The sequence below is a fragment of the Leptonotus elevatus genome, chromosome 18 (genome assembly GCF_054856555.1).
Source record: "Leptonotus elevatus isolate MCC_2025b chromosome 18, RoL_Lele_1.0, whole genome shotgun sequence".
Lineage (NCBI taxonomy): Eukaryota > Metazoa > Chordata > Actinopteri > Syngnathiformes > Syngnathidae > Leptonotus > Leptonotus elevatus.
The window spans coordinates 14,227,532-14,248,381 of NC_141256.1; the positions used below are offsets into that span (position 1 = coordinate 14,227,532).

Genomic DNA, 20,850 nt, shown 5'->3' on the forward strand with positions numbered 1-20,850 from the left:
ATTACAATATTAAAATTGAGGCAGTGTGTGACAAAGTGTGTCAACCTTTATTTGTATATATCGGCAAAATGGGGGACATTTTTGTTTTTAAATCACACTCCTGAACCGCACTGAACGTCGATTTGCTTTGATCTGATGTGAACTTGTCTGAAGTTGTCAATGCGAATGTGAATGGTCGCTCGTCTAAATGTGTCCTGCGATTGGCCGGCGACCAGTTCGGGGTGTATCACCTCTCGCTCAAAATCAGCTGGGATAGACTCCAACTCATTCGCGACCTCCGTGAGGACAAGCGGATGGACAAAAATAAAGCGTCATTCTAAATCCTTAAAGCTCAAAACACTTCAGGATGATTAAAAAATAAAAATAAATACATTTCATGTTTGTTGACTTTGGCTGAGCTAAACAAACATTATGTCAGTGTAGAATATTAATAATCATAATAATAACACGTAATGGCCGCATGCAGCTTTTACATCATCATCAATACAAAATTATATATGACACACAGTGAACAATAATAACTGCAATAGATCATAATGACACAAATATCATTATGACAGTTGGTCCCTGCCGGCCACTTCATTAGGTACACTGTCAGGTGACATCCAATACAAAAATATTAACGCCGACTTTTGATTGACATTGTCAGAGAGCTATTCGTGGAAGGATAGCGTTAGCATTATTATTGTTGTGCTTGTAAAATTACACTATTATACACTACATTATTATACTAATATTTTCTTTGTTTTTACAGATGTCAATCACAAGTGAGCATTATTATCTCTGTCATAGTCAAATACATGTACAAGAGTGTGAAATATGCTAGTGTCTAGTAACAATCACAATTACGACCCCCCCCCCCCCCCCCCCCCCCCCCCGGTGCACGTGGAAGACAAAAATAAAAACATTACAGATTTTGGTTTGTTTTGCCTCCAAAATCGTTCTTGTTCTACAGCCACAAAGCGACCCATTTATAAAGGAAGAAGAACAAAATAGCTGCCTACACCGCTGGTTTGTTGCAGCAAATGTTTAAAAAATAATAATAATACATTTTTAATAATACTGTCAATGGACAACGTCACAGAGAACATTCGAAACGCCGAACTATTCAGATGATTGTTGTTACATTTCTTAAAATAAGCAAACACTTGTGTCAAATACTGCACGTAAACAAATAAAAGTCACTGTGAGGTGATAAAGTATTTCCATTTTGTGATAAAAGTGTGTCTTTCTACACACATTATTTAATTTTCATTCATTTAGGGTGAAAAATTATGAAACTAAACTACGGTATTTCTGTTGAATGTGATGTGAAAAAATAATTTGTAAATGTGAATGCAAGACCAAAAAAAAAGCAACATTTAAATGACAGATGTGAATTTGTAAAATGCTGTCCTGTATGTGCATTGAATTGGCAATGTCACGGAAAATGTGGAATGCTGCCAAACGTGAACATTCAGGGAATGTGAAAATAGTTTCCAATGTGTGCTGAATGAATCCATTTGAATTAGTAGGCTAGCTAGCCAAGGCGTTGGCGGCTGGTGCTAATATTAGCTTAACGAAACATACTGTTTCCAGAGTGTAAGACGTAGAACTAAAACAAGCTCCTAATTAAGATGTTTGACAGATTTTTATTTTTTTAGCTAGCTTGAACGCTTCATTATCTGCTATCATTGCTCAACTGACAAAAACAATCGCAAAACGGAACGGGTGCTAGGCAGAATTAAGAATTTTGTATGCATATAGCTCTATTTACAGTTTTGTTTAATTAGCGCGAACGAGTTGTACATTAACTACCATTTGAGCGTTGGTTTAGTTTCGATTAATACTACAGTAATTCTCCCTCCATCGCAGTGGTTATGTTCCAGAACACCATCGCAATGTGAAATCCGCAATATGGACAATTCCGACTTTGTGTCACAGGTAAAAGTCAGTGAAAGGACGCTTTCCGCTCATTGAAAAGTATTGGACTTTGGATCGTTGTAATTTGATTTGTAAAGATTATTTTCATTTCAAAATGTGATGAAATGTTGTTTAACGATTATAACAATCTGCCCGGTTTGCTTTGTATGCTAGTCACAGGCAAACGCATTACAATATGCCTTTAGTTTTCACCGTGTAAATGATGCATTGCGGAAATATCAGAAATGCCCGGATGTCCATATTAGGACTACACCCAGGCATATTTAGCATTTCCGGTATTTAAGATGTTCGAGGAGTAGGCTTACATAACATTTCACTTGATTTGGATGTTCTTACTTAGCTATCTTAGCATTGTATAGCTAGCATGTGCCACGGTACATACGCGAGCATTTGAGCCTGGATTCAAACGATAAAGAATGAATGAATAAGATGATGTTATGATGTTGTACAAGAGTGTGTTCTACGTTTTAGTTTCTTTTAGCGTCACAGGACTAACTAGCTTTAGTGCTAATGCTAACAGAAGAAAAACATACATTGTCAGTTGGATCCTTATTACTATTAATAATGACTTGTTAATGTCTCGTCTATGTTGCTAATGACTTAGTAATGAATCATTGTTGATATTATAAACACTTCCTGGTCACATTTGAGCCATGTGTAGGGTTGCCAACTCCCTGAAAAATAAATAAGGGACACCTCATCGACAAGGAGAATGGTTACTTTTATGTATTATCTATTTAACGTACTTATCAATCTACTATGTTTTCCATACAACACAGATATTCATTGCACATTCCCATATTAACCTTGATCAGGGGGTTAAATAATCATTCTTTACATACCATATCTATCGCTGGCGTTGCCTGGTGGACAACGATTTTTTTTTCTGGGGCTCCCCAAGTTCAGTTGTGCGTTGTACAGCATTCCGCATGTGTCCTGCACGGCTGCACCACTGGAAGCATTATTGGGGCCAGTCAGTCCACCATCGGGGCTATGGTAAAAGTGCGCCAGCAGACAGTACAGTGCGCTTGATAGATATTTCCTCACACTTTCTCGACCCGTGTGTTTTGCATCCCAGTCCTCTCGGTATTTTTACAATTGTTTCTGCCTTTGTTCGGAGGAATACTGCTGCTGCGCTGCCGGTCGGATTGAAAGCTATGTACTTCCGCAAACAACATTACGTCGACCAATAAAATGAGCGGATTCTCGTCACACACGTGAATGAATGTGCTGTCAGCTCATTGGTCACAGAGCGGGAGGTCCTTGGAACTTTACCGTAAGTTCTCACATAAAGGTCACTGTTATTCATTAATTCCATTGACATTTTACGGACTATTTTTTACTCTCACGGTATTACGGGACAAAGTGCGTCCCTTGACAACTCAATACCGGACGCGTACTTATAGGTCTAAATACGGTTAATACGATTCCGTATTTCAAGGGACGGTTGGCAACCCTAGCAATGTGACACCTGCTTGAGGTTTTTATCGTCTGAAATAAAAATGGAGGCTGATGTTACGCGAAATGTTGATCACAAGCAAATAAAACTTGGTCAATTGTTGTTGTTTTTTCATAAAGGGAAGTTTGCTGGTCTGTCTCGACGGCCATCTTGCTCACCTAGAGCACTTGGGGGAAATCCTGGTACAAAGATGTCGGAAAAGCTCGTGTTCAAATTTCCCATCCCTTGCGTCGCCGATTGGGCGCGGGAATCATTCGAAGACAATCACTCGGAAGCCCGTGTTGGACTTATGTGGACTTGGCACTTGACAAAGAAACACGGGAAGTCCACCAAGGAAGTTGGAAGTGGAGTAGACCTCTTCGAGGAACCCCACACTGAGACGCTTGCTGAGGATTTCCGGAAGGTTCCAAGTGGATTTTCTTTCTTTGTTTTTTAGTCCAGTGAGAGCAGCGGCTGCATGTTGTCTTCATCGCATTTGGCCTTGTCAGGTCGCTTTAGGACGCCAGGTTCCACCACCGACTGGGACCTGCAAAGTTAGCAACCATGTTAGCATTACAGCTTTTTTTTTTCTTTTGTCTTCTTCTTTTGTGCCAGTTTGTCTTACCTCTTCATGGTTTTGGGAGAGAAGTCTTTGTCTATGTCTCTATGCAGGTCCTGCACAGACAACGCGTAGGCATCTGGTTCTCCATCAGGTCCCGCGTCTGGTTCCGCGTCCTCGTCGTACGCGTGCTCCAGCAGGGCCCTGGCCCAGGTGCCCATGTCGTACGGCGGCATCATCCCGCCCAGTTCCGACGGTAGGATCTCCGGATGCAGCAGCTGGTGGAGGCTGGTCAGGTTGTTGCCATGCATGAAGATCTACGCTCATCACAACAGCAAAAAGATACATTTAGGAAGGCTACCTAACCACTGACCAAAACTAAGGCGAGCTTTACTCACCCGCTTCCTGGTCTTGTCCTTGAGGAAGGGCCTGATGACGGTGTAGAGGGCGTGGATGTACCATGGCTGGTTCACAAAGTGGATTCCTCCAAAGCGGGCGGGAAAACTGTCCTGTGGCCGTAGTGGGAAACACACAAAAATGCAAGCCATTGCTTAATGTTGTTATATTGTGCCGACGGAGAAGGTAGAAGTAATGCGCGTGTTTCAGCATTGTTGTCGGATCCAATGAAAACGGTGGTCAAGTTTTATGGATACAATAACAAACACGAGCTGGCAGTTACAATACGCCCAAGTCAGAAGCCAGAAATTATTTATGTACTGTATATATCCCTTCTATATCATTGTTCTATTATATATATATAGGACGATATTATTGGTTATCGGTCGATATATTAGTGACCTTTTTTTTTTTTTGCCCATTCGCAAAAAATGTTTGCCCCGAAGCTTTGCCGGTTGCCAAATTACGGCATCCACAGACATTTCTAGTAAACATACAACTGCATTGTACTGTATTCATAATACTCATTACCGTTTCACAGTCTGTTAGCACCCTCTATTGGTGGAAATTGATAATACAGTCAAACAATAAAATAAATTGGTCATGTTCATAGTCTGAGAATCGGACGGACGTCGGCGTATTAGGGCCATGTATAATTATTATTATTTTTTTAAAGAGGGTGGGGGCAATATTCCGAGAAAAAAACTCGCAAATTTGCCACTTAATAAAGTGCCAACTTTGCGACTTCATAAAGTGGCAGATTTACGAAGGTCCACAACCTGAGGATCAAGCATTTAAGTTAATTTGTTAAAATAAATATTTACTTGTACATTTATTTTTTCAGAATTATTATGTACACATTCATACATTTTAGTTGTTTTTTTTGTACACGTAGCTAATTTAATGTGTCGAATCTGCTGCTTTCCGTCATTCACTTGCATATACTTAAAGTATGCTAGCTTCTAATTGGTTAGTGTTTAGTCAGCTGATAGGGGATCAGGAAGTGCTGTCGCTCTAGCTGCCGCGTATGATGAGTAAAGTTTAAATTATGAATGAATTCGTCTCCATCCAGCCTTTATTTTATTAAGTGTCCCATTAACTCATTCACTTCCAGCCATTTTCACAGAAGCAACCACCTTCACTCCCGGCTCTTTTACTGGATTTTGACTAAATTTGCCACTTTAGACAGTGGCAAGTGAGTTTTTTCTCTGAATATTAACCCCACCCCCTCTGAAAAAAATATATACATATATGTGGCCCTAATAGCCCGTCGTACGGTCGGCATACAGCATTTGGGGTTGTATCGTTTGTGGCCAAGATTTGAGCCCCGGTCCCCTTTGTCTACTTGTCTGTTTTGTTCAAAAGCATTAGGTTAGCCTAGCATGCTACCTGCAAACAAAGAGACCAAATCCATCCAATTACACAATGATTCGATTGAATATGAAAGGATAATCTTTTTTCTTTTTCTTTTTTAATGGCAGTGTACGTACAGTACCTGCATATTCTCTGTCTGTCTCACACTCTGCTTGTATCTCACTCTCAGCCTCCTCATCACTCATCTCAGTATCTTCATCTCTCTCTCTCTCTCTTTGGCGCTCTCAATTTGCTTCTCTCTGGCTCCATCTCAATGTCTGCCTCATTGTTATTCGTCTTCGTGATGCAAAAAAATAGGACGCTATGCCCTTTTTTTTTCTCTTTTCATTTGAAACTATAGACAGCAATGGAGAGAGGAATGCACATCATTTCAGCAAGACAGTCTATAAATAGCATTCATTAAGCTCGGCGAAGGCAGGGCTTTCACAAAGAAATACATCCGTATCCTGCCATCAGGTAATTAGATGACGTCAGCGTACTTGTTGGACAGTGAGAATTGCTTTCAAGAAATAAATGATTTGTGTATGAGCTTCCAGTGCTGCTGGATTCGATTATGAGATGTAATCTCAGGAAGTCAGGAGGAAATGATCTGAGCTCTATTTTTAAGACTTGATTTCCGAAAGAACAAGTCAGGATGTGGATAACTGTTATTTATTGACAAAAGTATTTTACAGAAGGTTCCAGTTGTAGTATTAACCAATACAGCCATATTATTCCAGAATTGTCCTTGCCGTGGTTATAATTGGCTCATTTTAGGGGCGGAGCTATCTCATGTAATCATGGATAATAAATAGCACATCGCCCCAATTCAAACAACTCACGGAAATACAAGATACGAAAAAAAACATATTCAGAAAAATATGACTAAATCCTGAAATTCCTGATGGCTCCTTGGATACGTCCACGTGCTACCAGCCAGTCAAACTCAAAATCATTTCCATGTCCAAAGGCAATAGGTGGACTTTTCTGAATCTACTGGCTAAAAATAACTTTTGGGATGCTTGCTGCAGGTCAGCGCAAAGCTTGACGGCCATCGAAGGTGACAACATCCAGAAATGTTTTCTCCATGAGGCACGAGAACACAACCAGGTTAAGAACTTATGACTGGATCTCAACACAGAAGCTTTTTTTTCCACGCAGAGATCCTCGCCACATTAGAGCCGTAACAAAATGAATCCACTGCTGTGGACGGAAACAGTCTTGTAATGCCACACAGTAAAGAAAACACTTATTGTTGACTCTTTTTTTTTTTTTTGTCACTCCAGGCTGGCTTTCAGTAAAAAAAAACAAAAAAAACTAAGAAGCTTTTTTCTCTGCAGGCTACACTTTAGCACCCCCCCCCCCCCCCAAAAAAACCCCCCACATACTTCTACTTTGTTTTTTGTTTTGTCTTTTACTGCTGCAGGACATTTTTGTCCATCTTTGGATGGATGATAAGTGACAGTCGGCCATCTTACTTTTTAAACATGCGCTTTTGTCATTCCCTCCTGCTTTTTACCTGTGTCTATTTGCGTCTCATCAACCTTTCCTGGTCTTCAAATTTGTGTTTCATTGGTCTATCCTGCTCTTCTACCACCTGTGTCTTACCAATTAAACCTACCTCGCCAGTCTGACTTGGTGCGTTTCAAGCATTCAAAGAATTTATTTTCTCAGAATTCAAGGATGCAAACATCCAAGGATTTTTCTTGTCTTAACACACATTTCTACATATTTTTTTCCTGCATAATTATGTACTCTAAACATATACAGTACAACAAAGAATGTTTTTTATTATTGACACATAAATCTACACAATAACCTTGTATACTTCATGAAATTTGTTGATAAGGTTATCCTATGGACTTGTCATTCAAAGCAGAGTGAATCTTAATAGCAAAAGTTAAGAATGGGGCGGGGAGATAATTTTATGCATTTTTTCTTTAAATAATCGGACGATTAATCGGTAATCAGTATTTTATTTTGCCAAAAATCGGCATCGGCCTAAAAAATGTATATTGGTCCACTTTGGTGTACTGACATAACCTGTGACTGTCACTTCCTGATACGATGCCATGTCATTTGTTGTCTTCTTCATTATTTTTAGAGCCATTTTGAATCATCAATTAGCATTTTGCTGTTGCTAAACGTCTCTCGAGCACTTAGCAACACGGCAGCTGGTTATGCAAACGCTCATAAATGAAAGAGCAGTGGTGCGATGCATTAAACATCACACACATAGACGCGCGCGCACACAACAAAGGCGAGCCCATCTGGAGGAGAGGCCGGAGCAGACAGCCAGGCATTTTCGGCCGGTTGCCGTGGAAACGATGGGAGGGTGGGACATGTGTGTGACGGAGCGGGTGGAAGGAGGATGTCGGGGTACAACAAAGCACATTGCTTCAAGCAAGTGGCTCCGTTTTAAAATGTAGGTGAAACGGATGAACGGGTTAAGTCGTGTGTCATAAGACGTCAGCATCTTTTCTGGTTGCTGAAGACAGATAAAGGGAGAGGTTGGGGGGGGGGGGGGGGTGAAATGGTGGACCCCCCCCCCCCCCCCCCAGGAAGCTAAACACAAGTTAACCAGACAGGGGTTGTCAGTTTATATGTATATCTCAACGTATAGCAGCTAGCATGCTAGCATTATTGAGAGCCAATAAAAAATATAAAAAACACCAAGTAGCGCATGCTAATCACCTTAGCATTCTCTTCTTTTCAAACAATACAAAGACAAAAATAACTGTTAACTTTAAGCACTTGAATTTGTAAAGTGAACATTCCATAGAGGTTTCATTCCCTTTTAGCATTTTTTTAATCCTTTAACAACGTTGTAATCCTGCGGGATTATGACTGGATTGGGCAGAATCCTGAACACTGTTCACCTGACGCACCTCCCTGGCGGCTATATTATTCATAATAATCATTATTTAAACAAAACGAGGCAAGTGCGTGGGCTGAGTCAGCGCACAAAGCAAAGATGAGGGTATAATAAGAAAATAAGAACGCCCCGTTGACGGTAGTAACGAGTGGTTAGCGCGGTCGCCTCACAGTTCAGAGGCCGGACGTTTGAATCCAGGGACGGGCTCGCCTGTGTGAAGTTCTTATGTTGTCAACGTGCTTGTGTAGGTTTTCTAGTTTTTCCCGCTAGAAGGCTAACGGGAGAGCACAGAGAGTCCAATCTGGCTGCTGTCAACGCGGAGCAGCAATACGCGACTGCACTGGCGGTCCCGAGCTATGTGGCCTACATGCTCTTGAATTAAACGCTACGGAAACGACGGTGACCAAAAATAATTGAACTCTTGCTATTCATGGCACCAGAACCACAACGATACGCTAACAACATGCTAACTAACGGCCAGTCACGTAACCACCATGCTAACATGCACATTTGACTACCATACCAACACACCAGCATGCTAACTACTGCCGGCCATGTTACCGCCACAATATGCTAACATGTACATCTGATTACCACATCAACACGCTAACATGCTAATTGATGGCGATGATGTTACCGCCACCACAACAATATGCTAACGGGCATTTACCTCTTCAACACGGTAATATGCTAACTGCCATTCATTTAGCCACCATAGTAAAAAATATGCTAACATGCACATTTGACTTACCGTATCAACACACTACCATGCTAACTACTACGGCCGTTCCTGTTACCACGACCACCACAATACGCTAACATGATGTACATCTGACTACGGTCATGTTACCACCACCACAACAATACGCCAACATGTACATTTGACTACCACATCCACGCGCTAACATGCTAACTACTACCGGTCCTGTTACCCCCACCACCACAATACGCTAACATGTACATTTGACTACCACATCAACATGCTAACTACTACCGGTCCTGTTAACCCCACCACAACAATACGCTAACATGTACATTTGACTTCCACATCAACATGCTAACAGGCTAAATACTGCCACTATAGCAACACGCTAACCTGTAAAATGACTTCTTGAATCTAACCCTAACGCATAGCCTCACCTGCAGCCCCTCGATGGCGAGCCTGAGCATGCTGGGCGTGAGCTTGGAGGCTTGCTTGAAGGTGAAGTTGCTCCAGTCGATGACCAGGATGAAACCGTTCACCTGCAGCTCGGCGTCCTCGATCATGGACTCCAGAGACAGCAGGATGGACCTCAGGATGTCCACAAACGTGTACCTGGCAACGTAATCACATCAACAACTTTGCGGTCGCCATACCGACAAAATGCCAAAAACCCTCAACAGGGGGCTCAAGTACATGGTACCCCAGTAACCCCATTTGTACCTGCTCTGGTCCCAGTTGGCCGCGAAAAGGAGTAGAATCTTCCTCCCGTGTCGGTCCAGGTTGGCGAGCACGCCAGGGAATCCGTCCTTGAGCGCCTGCTTAATTCCGGGGTCGGTGGGCTTCAGGTTCTTGAACATGTCCAGGTTCTGCTGTCTGTACTCAAAGTACTGGGCCAGCAGTCTGAAGGCCTCAAAGTGGTTGAACTTCCTGGCCCGCAGGAACCTGAGGATGAAGGCGTCGTCCGTGCGCAGGAAGCCGATGTCCGGCCGCGTGATGATCATGTCCCGCACTTCCTGGATGTCCTGGTGGAGCGTCTCCGGGTTTTCCTTCAGCTCCGCTTTGGCCTTCTCCAGGGTGGCCGCCGACAGGCCAGCCTGCAGGTGAGTCATCTCGGTGGGAGCCAGGTTCCGATGTTCCCTCACAGAGACTCTTCTTCTTCTTCTTCTTCTTCTTCTGCAAGGCCTGCAAGGCATAGCAAGTTGTTTTGTAGAGTTTAGAATGAGGTCAGAAGCCACAAGATGGCAGAAAAGCACTATTTTTGTCTAAAAGAAACTCCTCCAGCACTTCCACATACAGGAGTTATTTGGCACGAAGATGCCACAAGATGGTGTCAGATCGCTATTTTTGTCTAAATGACAATGACGGCAAAGCACTGTTTCTGTCTTAAGGAAACTCCTCAACTCACTTCAACATAGTTCCTTGTAACAAAGATGGCACAAGGTATTGTATTGCACTATTTTTGTCTAAACTAAACGCCTTGACTCACTTCAAATTAGCTGCTTGGTACAACAAAAAATGCAGCAAAGCACTGCTTTTATTTAAAATAGGTTCCTCGACTTACTTCAACACAGGTCCTTTGCACCAAGATGGCAGCAAAGCACTATTTCTGTACAAATGAAACTCCTCCAGTCAACAGTTTCTTTGCACCAAGATGCAGCAAAGCACTACTTTTGTCTAAATAAAACTCTTCAAGTCACTTTAACACAGTTCCTTGGCACCAAGATGCTACAAGATGGCGGCAAAAAACTATTATTGTCAAAATGAAATTCCTCAAGTCACTTTAACACAGTTTCTTGGCACCAAGATGGCGGCAAAGCACTACCTTTTTGTCAGAATGAAACTCCTCTAGTTACTTAAACACAATTCTTTGGCACCAAGATGGCAGCAAAGCACTATTTCTGTCCAAATTAAACTCTTCCCCCTCTGCACCAAGGTAGCGTCAAAGCACTACTTTTGTCTAAATAAAACTACGTTAATTCACGGTTTCTTGGCACCAAGATGCCACAAGATGGCGGCAAAGCACTATTGTGACCAAATGAAACGACTCAAGTCACCTCAACAGTTCCTTGGGATCAAGATGCCACAAGATGGCGACAAAGTACAAAATACTTTCACTTCCTGAGCCAAAGCACAAAACGGGTCTGTTTTTAGCAAATAATGGAGGATGGCTTCCACACAAAAAAGAAAAAATCCACAAATAGGCAAATTTGCGACCTACTTTTAGACAAGAGAATTCCGTGCTTTGTAAACCAACGGGAAGATCCCTTCAAATCCATTATTTGACTCAAGAACGTGTGCCGGCTACAGCCAAACATTTCCGAGATGCCATCAGAACCATACGTGAGCGTGTGCATGTGTGTGTGTGTGAAGGCGGGAGATGACGGCATCACCTTCTCCCCCACGGAGGAGGCCAAGCAAGCAATGCGGCACCAGGCTGCAGCACCTGCTACCAGCTACATCACCGACACCCTCAGCTTCTCCATGCTGCTGCTGCCTCTCCTTCCTTCCTCCTTCCTCCCTCCTCCTCCTCCTCCTCCTGCACTTCAAATCATCCAAGTTGCTCGATCCATTTGCACAGGTGGGTCCGGTACGCGGGTTCTATCCGGTTCTGTTGTGCAGCTGGGGAGGCTTTAGGGTGGGGTGCGACACCAGGATTAGCGTCTGTGGGTCTGCGCCGCTGCCGTCTGTTTCGCAGCCAGAGTGAGTGACAACAAGCTGGGCCGGTGGGGGGAGGAGGAGGATGAGGATGGTGGAAGGAGGGAGGAGGATGTGGAGACGGAGGAGGAGAGGGAGCACGTGCAGGACAAAAGGAAGCAAATAATTAGAGGATGAGGAGGGTGGTGGTAGACTTGTGGCCTCTGGCAAAATGGTCAACATCAGGTTTTTGTGTGTGTGATATTTTTGCTGCCTTTTGTTTCACTCTTTTCTCTGTCCAAATGCTATTAAAAATAAAATAAAAGCAATACTTTAATTCATGACAACACTACACATCCAAAAGCCTACACCATATACAAATGCCTCGTCATATACAAATGACAGATTTACTGCTTAATTTCAGCTCTGAAATCTTGGGGTCCCATGGGAGTTAGTGAGGGGTGGGGACACCTGCAGCTGTGATTGGCTACTAATTGAGCCAATCAAACTAACTGCAAAAAAATTAATTGTTGGGGGGCGCCTGACACATGCTAGGATGTAAAATTGATTGTTTATGACGCCATCAAGAGGTGGACACGCTGAATGACAAGCTTAAAGACGAGTAGCGCCACTTGCTGGTCACTTTTAGGCAGAGTTCTGTCGAGCTGTTGGATTGTATCCCATGATGCATTGCGCTGATACCGAAAAAAAATAATTATTTTGTTTTCCCAGGGTATTGTTTGATTTTTGGCATGAGACAAATTCATGAGATGTGGTACTAAAATAAAAGTAAAAAAGTAAAGTAAAAAATAAAAGAGCTTTTTTTGTGTACATTTTTGTAAAATATACCCTACCTTACAAGGAAGAGGAAAGCTGGCGAGAAGCTAGCTGCTAAAAGGTTAAATACTTTTACAAATGTCAAATGTATATATTTAAATATTAAATATAACTATATAAAGATTTTTTTAAAGTTAAATATATACATTAAATATTAAATCAAAATGTTTTGTATGGAACTAAATATTATATTATAATATGCAACCGACTGCCGAAGCGGAAGTACCAAAATAAAAAATCTTATGCGGAACAAATTTGACTCTGTGACGTAGCATATCGTCACAAATCACAAACAACTTTGGATAACGTGTATTTGCCGAGTTTTTGGGAGTGTTTCGTGTCAATGTTATGAAGAAGAGTTTTATGAAGAGAGACCTGTGGGTGTCGCCCTCGCTCTGGAATGGAGCGTAGCTGCCATTAGAGCGTACGCGGAAGCTTCCGCTTCTCCCTGCGCAAAGTTGTCTTTTTCTTTCTTTCAGTTTTAAATGGTTCAACAAACATAACCCGGGTTGGTTTACAACAGTCTCGGTATAAAAACAAAAAAATCAAAATTTTTAAGATTTACCCACAACCCTAGTGAGAATAAATGGTAAAAAGAACGATTATTGAACATGCGACATTTAATATTTGGGCTAAAAAGTATTCAAGGTCACAAATATTGTTTTAAATGTACAGAAAAGTAACTTTATAAAAAAAAAAATCACACCATTTTTAAACACTGCTTAAAAACGTGACAAAATCCTGCTGCTTTATTTGATGATATACGAATATAAAAGATAGAAATATAAAGGAAAGACTAGCTGCCCGACCACCTCCAAAACTCCCCCCCCCCCCCGCCTTTATGTGGGGTAAACCCAGTGACCTGCAGACAGGGAATGGGCGGGTCATGATGGAAAGATGGAGGCAGAGGAGAAGATGGATGGAGTGATTGAAGAAGAGGGATTAATAGGGAAGCTTCACCTCCGACCCCTCGCCGAGGGTGGCAAGCTGGCTGTCCCACTTCAAACGAGCGCGCGCACACAACACTCAAGTTCAATTACAGCTTTCTTCCTCCCCCCCCCTCCTTTTGCGCCATCTTTACTCTTTTGTGCTCATGTCTGCATCAAACCACAACATTGGTGCACCTTCCTAAGCAGAATCTCTCCAGTAAAAAGACATAATTAAGGCCGACATTGTGTGTCAACCAGCTTTAGAGCGCCTCGTTGTTGCGGTGTACGCGAAACGCAAATTCCAGTATACTAGTTAGGGTGTGCCTAATGAAGTGTCTGGTGAGTAAGTTCACTTCAGGAAACAAACGTTGGCAAGGATGTGCGACTGTGGAGTAACGTGCAAGCTGATTGGCCGAGTGTTCGTATTCAGACTTAAGAGGGTTAGTGGTTCAAACTCAATCATAAACAAACACACGCACGCACACTCTCGCGCACACACATACTGTTGATAAAGGAGTCCATTCAGGGCGGCTGACAAACGACAAATGAAGCATGAGACAAAAAAAAAAGAGAGAGTGAGAGAGAGCGAGAGAGAGACCCCCCCCCCCCCCAGTCCGAGTCAGTCTCCATTATAGAGTGTGTGAGACTTGGCAGGAGGGTAATATCTCACGGGAGTCCCAAATGAAAAGAGCTCTATGAGCACGATGTTCGCTCCCTCCTCCCGTGCTTGAAAAACTTTACATTTTTGGCAACTGTCTTTGTGCGTGGCGACAATAGAAAATATGTCAGCGGGGCTGGAAAAGACGCAAAGTGAACGCACACAAACGTGAATTCAACACGACACCAATGCACAATGGAGATGACTTCAACAAAAGAGCAAAAATGAAGGATTCCACTAGAGGGCGATGTGAAAATGGATGGATAGGTAATTAACATGTCCATTTGTAGTTATAATGAATTATTTTTTACTCATTAATTATTGTAAGAAAAAAGTCTAAGGAATAAATTTTCAAACATTTATTTTATTTATTTTTTTTAAACAAACTATTTTTTAAAATAAGTATATGTTAGAATTGTGGATTGATAAAAACATTACATGACAAATCGGTGGCCGTTGCAGTGTAAAAAGAGGGATTAGCTTTAGCGCGTGGCTAGCTAAATTTACAGCACTGACAACATTAATCGCTAATCTCGCTAAGCTAAGGTGACTAAACAAAAAGAGCTTTTACCAAAAGGGATTAGCTTCACGCCAGAAGGACGAGGTTAGCTCAGGTCGGGTAAAGCAACCAAATATTGTTAAATGTTTCACACACAAACAACAACACTGTCAAAATTTTCCCTGCAAAAACAAAAATATGCACAAGTTGACCATGATGTCACCTGGGGTCCACCTCGAGACCCCTACATTTCCTATGATACCAAATTCAAAACTTTGTGGACATTTGTCCGGTCTGGGGGCGATTCATTAATTTTATATATCAAATTGAGTTTATAGACAATTTTTTTTAGGAAACAAGATTTGATTACAATCGTCTTATGAATGATGTTCACGATCTATTTTGTGGCTGGAAATGGACTCTGTAGAACTTTCTTTCCCCAAAAAAGTGGCCACAGAAAGAGAGAAGAGAGACAAGCTTTGTTTGCACACAACAGCGCTTCGCTGATGTTACCGTGGCGACAGCCGCCCCGACAACAGGCCGGGCTCACCCGCCAGTATGCCGTTACCACGGTTACGCCCCCGACCAAGCGAGCTAAGGGATTGAAGGATTTGGGGGGTGTAAACTGGGGGGTAAAGAGGTGAGTTTCTCACCATTCATCATTCATCTTAACTTCTTTTTTTCTTCTTCTGACACTTTCTGGACATTCTTTTGGGTCTTTTTTTTGGGGGGGGGAAGTTACACATGAAGCGAGCGGATGTTTTAAAGCGGGGGACTGCCAATGTTGGGGGTTGGGGAGGTAGAGGAGCGAGGGGGAGCACACAATAGCGCTGGAATGGGGCTGAGAGTATTCAAAGAAGTTGGCAGGGGGCAAAGGGGGATAACGGTGGGGCAAGTCAAATTAGGTCAGTAGCTGCTCTGCCCCCCCCCCCCCCGCCCCATTCGCTTTTAAGATTTTAACAAACGCAACATTATTTTCCCTTCCTGCTAACGTGTCAGGATATAAATGCTTTCGTGAGCATTAGCCCAATAGCATTAGCCCAATAGCATTGAAATTGTAAACAAAAAAAACAAAAAAAGTTTGTATTTCATTTCAACTTTTCGTACAAACATTTGACAAATAGAATTTAATGCAAAATCATTAACAGAAAAACAATGACGCCATGCTTAGCATGACAACAAACTGACTCAATGCTTCCGTTAGCATTAGCCAAATAGCGTTGACAACTTGTACCTTGTTCAGACATATAGCAAAAAAACCAAAAAAAAACCCATCAAAGATGTCATAGTATGGCCCAAAAAACCATAGCATGCCGATAAGACTGATTCAACGTAGTCGTTAGCATTAGCTTAATACCGTCGCGGACAAAGAAGAAATTGTGCACGTCATTCTAATGACCTCAAATAAAAACATCTTCCAAGATCGAAGGCAAAACTCATGAACAGAAAAGCAACGATGTCATGGCATTAATGAAAGGCATGCCGACAAATGGAGTCGTTAGCATTAGCCTAATAGCATTATCAACGTCAAAAGATTTTTGTCTCATTTTAACATTTAATTACAAACAAAAGTATACATCTCTATTAACTTTTCAACAATTGGCAGCAATGAGATATTTTGAGGATCGAGAAAACTCAATTAGGAGATTCTACAACTCTTCTAATCCCTTCTTCTTCCACTACAGGAAAAAAGTCACTCATCCACTTTTACATTCACATCCATTGTGCAACTCTATGCTTCAGCAATCCTGATTTATGTGATTAGCAATAATCGACAAGCTCTCGCACCCGTTTTTTTCACGTTGCATATTTCGCAAGCTAGCATCATCCTCTAGTATGCGCACTCCAAAATGGCCTCCCAAATTTCTTCCTGTACCTCTTCGGGAGACATATTTACCAAATTTGATGTTGCCAAATTGAGAATTTCCCCCAAAAACATAAAATCCAGTGGCATGAGACCATTTTGGTTGTCTTACCATGAAAAAAACCCCATCAAAGATGGTTCCTAGCGAGATAGCGACGACGATGCGGCGGCGCCGCCATACACGTGGAGTACGATTTCTGGTCCAGGAAGGACATGGAGCACAATTGGAGCATCTTACACTGGCCCCGGCACTGCGGCCTGTTATCGTAGCCCACCGTGTAGTGCGCAAAGTAGATGTCAAAAGCGCTGGTTTCCGGCAGCAGCCACAAGCTCAGAGCCAGTCGGAACAGACTGACCGGTCGCAGGTCCGGCAGGCCGTAAGCTTCTGTCATTACGTACTCCAGCTTCCAGTTGGCTTGTTGCTGGAGGTTCGCCTCGGTCAAATTGAGGAAGTATTGCCAGATGTCCTTTACGTGAAACAAAAAAAAAAAAGTTGCTTTTTTTTATTTTAAAATGGGATTAGTGTTCAAAATTACAATAAAATGGCAAATTGCATTTAATGTTTATAATGATGTGATGTGGTTTTGGCAGGGTGGGCGTGGGTTTTACCAAAATGCCAAAGTCTCGTTTGTCGTAGAAATACAATCGCACCCCCGGGTTGTTGGAGTACGGCTCCAAAAAGTCTCTAATGGGCGTCACCGCCGGAGATACAAAGACAGAATTCACAGGTTCTCCTGGAAAAAAATGTAAAACATGTGTCATTATTTAATATATGCATTATCCGTTATTTTACTTTTTCATCATTCCCATTATATATTTTAACTTAAGGAAAAAAATCATTTGACATTTATTTATATAAACAATAAAAAAAAAAACTTTTTATTTTATATTTATATTTTTATATAAATTTTCAAAATGTAATTAGAATTTGTTTCTATAAATGATCTCATTTTGATTAATTTCTATAGGCAGAAATATAGTCTGGGATGCCACAAGGCTCAACTACGGCTCCCCTACTTTTCCTTTGATTTCTGGCCACTCCTTTAGGGACCCCTGCTAATATTCAATGAAAAACTTAACGGTGAGCGTTATCAACTTACTTTTTATTGTACGCTAGGGCTGTGCAATTAATCAAAATCCAATTACAATTATTACACTCCACAATTACAAAATCGGCATAATCGTAAACAAAAATACAAGATAATTAATGCTAATTTTGAGGTTTTTTTAATTTATACATTTGCACGTTTATTTTAAAATAACTAATTATAGTGTCTCGAAGAAATGTATTTGTCTTAATATTTTTGACATGTTTAAACATTTTCTTTAGGTCTTCTTTTGGACACTCCAGCCCTATGCTATGGTTGGTTTCATATTCACCTTGCTGGTCTAGGAGCACCATGATGCTGTCTTTGTGCGTGTGTCCGTAGAAATGTCCCGCAATCACATGACTGTAGCGCCGACAGATGTTCACCAGCCTCTCGTTGTGCTCACTCCTGATGGCCGTCACGTTCCGGGCGAAGGGCAGGAACCCCAGCGGAATGTGAGAGATTATAAACACCTGCGGCGGCATCGTCACATCAATCAGCGGGCCCCGAGTCCCGACCGCCAATCGCGCTCACCGATAATGATGAATCAATAACAACATGTGACCTTCTCCATGTTGCTGTCCGCCTTTTTCAGCGTGTCCTCCAGCCACTCGTACTGTCCCGCCGGGTCGCTCATGTTGGCGGTGGCTCGGTCGGGACCGTAGTAGAGGATGCTGTTGACGCTGACCACTCGTAAGCCGGCGCCAACCAGCTGGGTGTAGAAGCCCCCTGCGGACCCCAGCACATGGGATATCGCCGTGACCGAGCGCCCTCATCAGAAAAAGCCTGCCGTCCATTTTACAACCAGCGTGAAAGGGGTTACCGATATGACCCGACTAAAACACTGACCGACCTTCAGATACCAATTTTGACTGACTTGAGTTGTTCCAACTTTGTACTGGTACAAAGTCCCATAACACACACGTCAATGTGGGGGGGGGGGGGGGGGGACATCATGGGTAACCTTGTGAGAGAGTTTCTAAAGCGTCGTCTTGCAGCCAGGGCTTCCACAGGAGCGCGGCAGCCTTGTAGATGTCGTTTGTGGACGTGGGCATCTGATCCTGACAACAACATACCATCCGTTTGGCTAGCCCTTGATATTTAAAACCTTACTTTGGAATAGGAATATGCCATGTTTGGCTACCTGCGGCCAGTAGTCGTGGTTGCCCACGGCGGGGAAGATGGTGATGTTTGGGAAATGTTGTCGGATGCTTTGCGTCAAGTTGCTCAAAACCTCGATCACCATCGACGTGGACAGCTCCTTTGCCGGAACGTGAGGTGGACTGTCTCTGTAGTAGTATTAGTGAGGCAACATCATAAAAAAAAAAAATATATATATATATATATATATATATATATATATATATATATATATATATATATATATATTATCAACAATTAGTGGCAAGAGGCGATTACAATTTTTAATTGTAATTAATCGCATGACTTCACTAGTTAACTCACGATTAATCACAAATTTTATATCGGTTCTAAATGTACAATAAAAAAAATCTAGGTTTTCATACTCTTTTAACATAAGTGGGGGGGGATTTTAAACTAATAGAAATAGTTAAAATGAAATTTTGACGTTTATAGCAGTCAATGGCAGTGAATGAATAAAAAAAATAAATTCGGGGCGTTAGGCGATTAAAGTTTTTTATGAATTTTTTACGTTTATAGCCGTCATTGGCAGTGAATGAGTTAATAGTTGAAATCAAAGACTCATCTAACCTTATAGTGCAAACAGCAATTTGTCAAGTTAGGCAATGACGAAAACGAAAAAGTGCACTGTCATAATTGTCCTAACTCAACTTTCTGCTTCCAACAACCTGTTCTGAAAACTTCGGCAGTGACAATTGTCACAAAAAAAAAAAAAGAGGAAGAAAAACAAAGTTTACAGTACCCGGTCCAAATAATGAAGTCGTTCGGTTGTACGAGGCCCCTCATGTGTGTCAAGGCCGACTGGATCAGGCTGTAGGGCGAGTCACACAAAAAGTCCCCAAACGGACCGGCACCGGTGGCCGGTTCCCCTTTGGAGGAGAAACACACCTTGGTGGGGTCCGGTGCCAGGTGGTAGGTGGGGTCCAAATGAAGGTCGGTGATGTGCCAGAACCTTCCTGGTATAGGAACGATTGTTCAAAACCAAAACTGCACTTAAAGGTGACATATACGGGAAAAAAGACTTCTAAGTCTTTTCTCATGCATAAGACAATATTAGTCTAAAAACTTAACAAAAGCAAACAACACTTTTTCAAAGGTCTTATAGCCATGAGCAATGCAATAAATAAACCTGAAAAAAAACAGGAACTTGACCATATTTGGGCATACAATATATATTGTACACCAGCCCACCAGTTAGCTGACAACTACATAAATAACATGAACTCCGCGCAAAAATCGCTCAATTCAAAACGGTTTTCAGATCCTCAAAACAGCCATATGTAGCACACAAATATTTCAAACTTTTTTTGACTGCTAGGAGTCTGTGGAACAATTCGTCATTATTGATTTGAACTAAACTGCTAATTTGTTCGTTATTGTGACGTGTTTAAGTGTTAGCCATTTTTAATGTTTGCGTACATGTTCAACGGTGCGGGCGGAAACTTCTCCTTTGGGAGGTCTCGCGACTCACCTGAGTCTCCCGGGTCGGCTCCTCTTCCTTGGGGAGCCGCCTTCAGCCGTCCGGCGGCACACAGTAGGATTATAAAGCAGGACAGTTGAGCCTTCATGACTTCAAAAAGCGACGGTCAAGTATTTACTTGTTTGTTGACGCGTTAAAAAAAACGGAAGTGGCAGTGGTCAGTGTCATGTCACGTGACTCAGTGTTTAAAGGACGGGGCGGAGCTTCATTTGATTGACGGGCAACCGGCAGGTCATGTGATCTTCAGTTGCTAGCTAGCTAGGGCTGAATTATGTAGATTAACCTGCTTGTTTAGGTCCTTTTTAAACGCCTCCGTTTCCCTTTCTTTTTTTTTTTTAATGAATACCTTCAATAACCAAATGACTTTTTTTTCTTTTTTTACACTAAAGACATATTCGAACAGAGTGGATGGAAGGACATTTCAACTGAAAACCTAAATATATATTTTAATAA

General features: G+C 42.0%; 2 protein-coding genes across 5 annotated transcripts in view; both read right to left on the reverse strand.

Moving 5' to 3' along the window:
• LOC147158767 (clavesin-2) overlaps positions 1 to 12,777 on the reverse strand; it is a 27,646-nt gene extending 14,869 nt beyond the window's left edge. For 3 of the 4 annotated variants that reach the window (XR_015090755.1, XR_015090757.1, XR_015090756.1), the window contains exons 1-6: positions 11,638 to 12,777; positions 9,968 to 10,429; positions 9,685 to 9,859; positions 4,319 to 4,429; positions 3,987 to 4,237; positions 2,766 to 3,908 (exon numbers count right to left, since the gene is read on the reverse strand). Coding sequence is in view for 1 of the 4 variants with exons in the window: in XM_086060826.1 (XP_085916952.1) it covers positions 3,815 to 3,908; positions 3,987 to 4,237; positions 4,319 to 4,429; positions 9,685 to 9,859; positions 9,968 to 10,356 (1,020 nt within the window). In the remaining 3 variants the exon portion in view is untranslated. Of the gene's footprint in view, positions 1 to 881; positions 3,909 to 3,986; positions 4,238 to 4,318; positions 4,430 to 9,684; positions 9,860 to 9,967; positions 10,430 to 11,637 lie in introns of those variants that run through there. The other variant, XM_086060826.1, reaches the window with a different exon arrangement.
• A 3,139-nt stretch (positions 12,778 to 15,916) lies between these two features.
• smpdl3a (sphingomyelin phosphodiesterase acid like 3A) lies at positions 15,917 to 20,565 on the reverse strand. Its single transcript, XM_086061881.1, has 8 exons — positions 20,389 to 20,565; positions 19,660 to 19,873; positions 18,901 to 19,045; positions 18,721 to 18,817; positions 18,322 to 18,485; positions 18,049 to 18,229; positions 17,278 to 17,402; positions 15,917 to 17,135 (listed from the first exon to the last, which is right to left on the reverse strand). The coding sequence occupies exons 1-8, from the start codon at positions 20,483 to 20,485 to the stop codon at positions 16,797 to 16,799; spliced, it is 1,362 nt and encodes a 453-aa protein (XP_085918007.1). The 5' UTR covers positions 20,486 to 20,565; the 3' UTR covers positions 15,917 to 16,796.
• Positions 20,566 to 20,850: the final 285 nt, after the last annotated feature.

What these genes read in the sequence shown, in the direction of transcription:
- smpdl3a (XM_086061881.1), bottom strand. Translation starts at nt 20,485, where the DNA reads ATGAAGGCTCAACTGTCCTGCTTTATAATCCTACTGTGTGCCGCCGGA. An exon ending in GGTGCTCCTAGACCAGCAAG is followed by an intron (nt 17,403 to 18,048) that starts GTGAATATGAAA and finishes ATTTTTTTCCAG; the next exon opens with GAGAACCTGTGAATTCTGTC. An exon ending in AACGAGACTTTGGCATTTTG is followed by an intron (nt 17,136 to 17,277) that starts GTAAAACCCACG and finishes TTTCACGTAAAG; the next exon opens with GACATCTGGCAATACTTCCT.